At 44.6% G+C, this 6,000-nt stretch overlaps 1 protein-coding gene across 9 annotated transcripts in view; it reads left to right on the forward strand.

Annotated features, from left to right (window-relative positions):
- LOC145361675 (trinucleotide repeat-containing gene 6B protein-like) overlaps window positions 1–6,000 on the forward strand; it is a 166,920-nt gene extending 160,920 nt beyond the window's left edge. For all 9 annotated transcript variants that reach the window (XM_080217575.1, XM_080217570.1, XM_080217577.1 and 6 more), the window contains 3 exons: window positions 222–301; window positions 3,500–3,639; window positions 4,718–6,000. In XM_080217575.1, the coding sequence (XP_080073701.1) occupies window positions 222–301; window positions 3,500–3,639; window positions 4,718–5,087 (590 nt within the window). In that variant the 3' untranslated portion in view covers window positions 5,088–6,000. The remainder of the gene's footprint in view (window positions 1–221; window positions 302–3,499; window positions 3,640–4,717) is intronic.

Consider the following 6,000-nt stretch of genomic DNA (forward strand, 5'->3'; position numbering starts at 1 on the left):
TATTTCTCAAGTTTGGAATTAAAATACCACAATCCCGATTTGCTTCAGTGCCTTTTGACATTCTTTAATCTTGCTAGTGCCTTTCAACTTGGGCTGCTGCTCTTGGTGTCAAATAAACTGTTGATAACTCTCATCAATTGATTCATAGTGGTATTGAGTGGGTTATTCTTTCTTTTCTGGAAGAAAATGGTGTTTTTTGAAAATTTTTTTTTTCTCTTTAGGTTCCAACTGGGGTGATGGCGGTTCGGGTGGATCTAGTCGGGTCAGCTCTTGGCTTGTTCTTCATAATCTCACTCCACAGGTACGGGAATTCTGTAGAATGATCAATAATGAGGGGCACGTCCCGAAGGTACTCTAGATTCAGAATGGCTTTGGAGTAGCTTGGCCAGGATTTTGGCAAAGCGTGATAGTAAGAACAGCTGGCTTCGCATGTAAGTTCCTGGCAGCCACTGGCTCTTGAGCACAAAGGTAAAGAGGAGATCTCTCTCTACTTCACACAGAATCCCACAGTACACAAGGGGCCCTTCTGCCCATCGAGTCTACGCTGACGCATGAAATGCCTTGACCTGCCCGCCTAGTCCCACTTATTTCATAGAGGTTTACAGCATGGAAACAGGCCCTTCGGCCCAACTTGCTAGCACTTGGCTCATGGCCTTGAATATTATGGCGTGCCAAGTACTTATCCAGGTACTTTTTATAATAACGTGAAGCATCCTGCCATCACCCTCCCTAAAAGCCTTTCCCCATCACTGATAAATAGGGAGCTGTGTCGCACTGTAGCTGGTTCCATAAACAGTATAAGGAAAGAAAATTAATATAAATTTAGGAAAGGGAAACAGCTGGAGGTATGGTCTGAAAGCGGAGAAATGTTTCAGGATTCCCTGAGGCACTTCCTTATGAAGACAGTAAGTTACAGGGCATAAAGCTGAAAATCAAGGATTGGTGAGGCTTCACCTGGACTATTGTGCACAGTTTTGGTCCTTTATTTGAGGAAAGATGTGGTGGCATTGGAGGCAGTTCAGAACAGATTTGCTAGATTGATTCCAGAGATGACGGGTTTGTCATATGAAGAGAGATTGAACAGGTTAGGCCGATACTCTGGAATTTAGAAGAATGAGGGGACATCAAATTGACGTATACAAGATGATAAAAGGTCAGGATAAAGTAGACGAGGAGCGGATGCTTCCTCTTGTGGGGCATTCTAGGACGAGAGGTCATAGTCCCAGGATAAGAGGCAGCAAATTTAAAGCAGAGTTGAGGAGAAACTACTTCTCCCAAAGGGTTGTGAATCTGTGGAATTTGCTACCCCAAAGTGCGGTGGATGCTGGGACAGTGAGTAAATTTAAGGAGGACTTGGACAGATTTTTAGTTGATAATGGGGTGAAGGGTTATGGGGAGAAGGCAGCATATTAGCCATGATTGAATGGCAGAGCAGATTCGATGGGTCGAGTGGCCTAATTCTACTATATCTCATGAACTTAGAAATCTTGACAGTATGTTGTGCTTTTCCACTGTCATCGCTATGGTATAATGACACCAAAATACTCGTAATAGTGATGGTTTGGATGTCACTTGTACTGACAATAAAACAGCTGGTATTCTGAGCTATAAACAAAGCTTCCAGTGCCAAAAATCTGAAATAAGTACAGAAATGGGTAATAAACCTGTCCAACCTTAACAGGAGACAATTGATGTTTCTGCCAGATTTCTAGTGCGTAGCTTCATAATCTTTCTGTCACCAGAAAGAGCAGATACTTGGGGAAGATGCATTTCTCTTCATGATGTATTCAAAAGTGTGGATGATAAAACCAGCTTGTCAAGCAGAAGGACTTCACTGGTAAAGAGGCGGGCCTTGCTCTTGGACCTGGCTTCAGATCCCACCACGGCAGATGGTGGAATTTAAATTAAATTTTTTTAAAAATCTGGAATTAAGAATCTACTGATAACCACGAAAACATTGTCAGAAAAACCCACTTGGTTCACTAATGTCCTTTAAGGAAGGAAATCTGCTGTCCTCACCTGGTTTGACCTACATGTGATTCCAGAGCCACAGCAATGCAGTTGACTCTCAACTGCACTTCAAGGGGCAACTATGGACAGGCAATAAATGCCAGCGGCACCCATTTCCCACGAACGAATTTAAAAAAAAAATGCAGCTTAAAACTTTGCTATTTATTGGATGGTATCATTAAACCATGAGATATATTTCAATTAACTGACCTCTCATCCATGCCCTTATTATTTCTGACCTTGCAATTCTAATGCATTCTTGACTGGATTCCCATCTTCAATTCTTCATGAACCTAAGCTCATCCACTGCTCTTGCTGCATCTTGACTTGCTTTAGTCCTGTTTATCCATCAACAACAGTACACCTTCCTCTCATCACTCTTGCTGATCTTCATTGGCTCCTGGTTGCGAAACACCTAGATTTTAAAACCTTTTCTTAGTTTTCCCCACCCATCTGAAATCTCTAATAAACCTCAGATCTTTGCTCTAGTTGTAGCCTCTTACAAGGGCCCAATTCTAATCACTCCACTATCTGAGATGCTAAGATCAGAAATCTTACCATCAGCCCACAACCCTCCTTTAATACCTACCTCTGACCAAGCTTATGAACAGATGTTCATAAGCTTTCTGTGCTGTAGACTCCCTACAGCACAGAAAGAGGCCATCTGGCCCAATGGGTCTGCACTGACTCTCCAGAGATATCACAACGAGGTTCTTCCCTCTGTCCTGTAGCTGTAATCCACCTAACCTACACATCTTTGGGCATGGGCAATATAGCATGGCCAATCCGCGTAACCTGGACATCTTTGGACATTGAGGGATGGTTTGGCCTGGCCAGGCCAGTCCACGTAGCCTGTACGTCACTGGAGTGTAGGGACACCCAGAGGAGGCCTACGCGGACGCAGGGAGAATGTGCTAATTTCACACAATCACCCAGGGCTGGAATTGAACCTGGCTTGGAACGCTCTGTGAAGTTTGCATATTCTGCTCGTGTCTGTGGGTTTCTTCCGAGTGCTCCGGTTTCCTCCCACAATCCAAAGATGTGTGGGTTTGGTTGATTGGCCATGCTAAACGTTGCCCCTTACTGCCCTGAGATGTGTAAATTAGAGGGATTATTGGGTAAAATATGTAGAGATATGGGGGTAGGGCCTGAGTGGGATTGTGGTCGGCGTGGACTCGATGGGCTGAATGGCCTGTTTCTGTACTGTAGGGATTCAATGATTTTGATGAAAGCGGATATTTTGTGGCAGTGCTTAATGTCCTGCTGTGTGCCACAGAGACATTTGACCTGAACAGCCTTTGGCTGGAGAGGGAGTTAGAGTGAGTGGCTGGAGGAGAAATAGCACTGGACAGTGAAACATCTCCAGTGGAACAGGTTGCAGCAATCATTGAGAAATCGTGCATAAATAAGAGTTGTAATTGACTGGAGTCAGAGTCAGCATGTTAGTTTGAATATAAAGTTTAAAGACATAAACATTGCTTCATCTTAGATCGATGGCTCCACTCTGCGAACAATCTGCATGCAGCATGGCCCGCTGATAACATTCCACCTGAACCTGACGCACGGCACTGCGCTGGTCCGATACAGCACCAAGCAAGAGGCTGCCAAGGCCCAGACTGCGCTGCACATGTAAGTCTCTGGCTTTGATTGGATGTGATTGGTTACATCTCTTTACCTCCCACTCCTGCCTGCCTGCCTCCCCCTATTCATTGCCCCATGGGCAGCAGGTAATATTCTGTAGTCAGGAAGGTGAAGATAGCCTCACCGAGGCAGACTGCTGACACCAGGTCCCTTTCAGAATTCTCTGTTTGGATTTGTGACGATGAGACAGAATGTGCTGGAACACGTTTATGCAAATTAACGGAACTCTGACACAAAGATCTGCTTTCATGTTCTGGCTGAAATGTTCATTCAGAGATTAAAAGCTGCCAATGCTGAGAATCTAAAATGAAAGGAGAAAATGCTGGAAACTCACAGCAAATCGGCCAGTGTCTGAAAGGAAATGGACAATTTAAAATGGTATTTGGGTGTGTTTCAGTGTTGTTTCTTGTTTTCTTTCTGATGCTGGCAGATGTGTGATGCTCGCAGCATTGCTGTCTTAATTCCTGATTTCCAGCAGAATGGTTGTTTTTCTGCCTTGGGCAACACATGTTGATTGCAATCAGATGTCCTTGGGGAAGGATTCCACATTGGTTAGACCAAGCGAAACACTGAGCCAGCTGAAATTCTGGTACGAGCGAGCCTTCCTTGTTTATACAGCATTACCGAGCTGTTTCTCGGGATGGGATTATCAAATCCCAGCTGCTGGTTAAGGTTCCTGGACTCCTCAGTGCACTGGTTATAAAGATGATGCTGACCAGAGTTAATACATCCCATTTTCAAGGGAAGAGGTAGGAAGGAAGTTAGCTGGAAAGAATAAGTATAAGGATATGCTGGGTATGCACCAGGAACCCAATATTTGAAATGGTTCTAGTGCTGAGCCTTTCGAGCATTTTCCCCCTTTCCTTCTGAACAAAAAAACACAAAATAATTACATAAAGTTTAAAGTTTATTTATTAGTCACAAGTAAGGCTTCACTGCAATGAAGTTACTGTGAAATTCCTATGGTTGCTACTTGTGACACTTTAAATGAACTTCAAATGTTCCTAAATCTACAGGCCAAAGCTGATTCTGTCCCCAGTTCATTTAGTTTTGAATTTGTCTGCAGGTGTGTGTTGGGGAACACTACCATTCTTGCTGAGTTTGTCAGTGAAGAGGAAGTCAACCGCTATTTTGCACAAGGTCAGTTATCAACACCATCCCCAGGCTGGCAGACACTGGAGACGGGACAGAGCCAGATGGATCCAGTCGGGAGCAGTCTGCACTCGTTTGGCGGGCGGTCTGGCCTGGGACAGTGGAACAGCGCCGGAGGAGTGGGCAGGGGTAGTGGGAACCTGGCGGGAGCCTCGCTTTGGGCGACTCCAAGCTACACGGCCAGCTTGTGGGGGGCCCCGAATTCTGACGACTCGCACCGAATGGGCAGTCCGGCCCCCTTACTACCCGGCGACCTCCTGGGCGGAGGGGCTGATTCAATTTGAACTTTTAAGCTTTCAACCTTTGACCTGTGACCTCGTGAACTTTTTTGAAGAGCAGCACTAATGGTGTTTTTTTTCAAACTGCAATAAGTTTCAAAACAAGTTTAAAAAAAAAGGATAAAAAAAAGAAAAAAGTGAAACAAAATAAGGGGGTCATCCGCAGTCTCTCTTGTGCACATAGACACCTCCCTCCTAATTTTCGGCTACTTTTTTTTAATCAAAAAAAACCAAAAAAACAAAAAAAAACTAAAAACATATCACACTTCGGAATACTTGAATCATGACGCCAATATTAAAAATGTGAAGTACACTTTACCATCAAAAAATAAATAAGTTTTTTTTTTAAAAACCGTAGTATAGTTTTTCCTTACACAATTTTTTTTCCTCCCCCCCCCTCAATCCCCTCCGTATCAAGCAGTTGTTCCAACAGGACATTTACTCACTGGGCACGTTTCCGTCCTCTTGACATGCAGTAGCGGAGACGCGACAGAACCTCACGTATCGAAGCTAGTGATTGACCAGGACAGATACTGAACCTAAATGGTTACTTATGTACAAGTTACAGGACATTTATTATGCACCAGTACCAGCCGTGTACCCTTACAAAACAATATATGCACCCAGCCCTTCCTCCAGGGCTGAGACATCATATGTATTCAACATGGGGGGGTGGGGGGGGGGGGCAGCGGGGAGGGGAGAGAGAGAAATATTAGCACAAGACTTTGCAGCTGCTTTCTAACAGGTGAAGGCACAACCGGGGGAGGGGTATTGCTAAATCACACAGACCAAAGAGCGCGTCAGGTTTGATTTCTGATCTGTGCTGACTTGGTTTATGTTAGCCACAAATGCAGCAGTGGTGAAGGGATTACTGTTGGACTCAATGCCGTGTGTCGTTCCCCCCCACACCCACCCACCC

This window comes from Carcharhinus amblyrhynchos, chromosome 35, assembly GCF_965287045.1.
Source record: "Carcharhinus amblyrhynchos chromosome 35, sCarAmb.v2.hapA, whole genome shotgun sequence".
Lineage (NCBI taxonomy): Eukaryota > Metazoa > Chordata > Chondrichthyes > Carcharhiniformes > Carcharhinidae > Carcharhinus > Carcharhinus amblyrhynchos.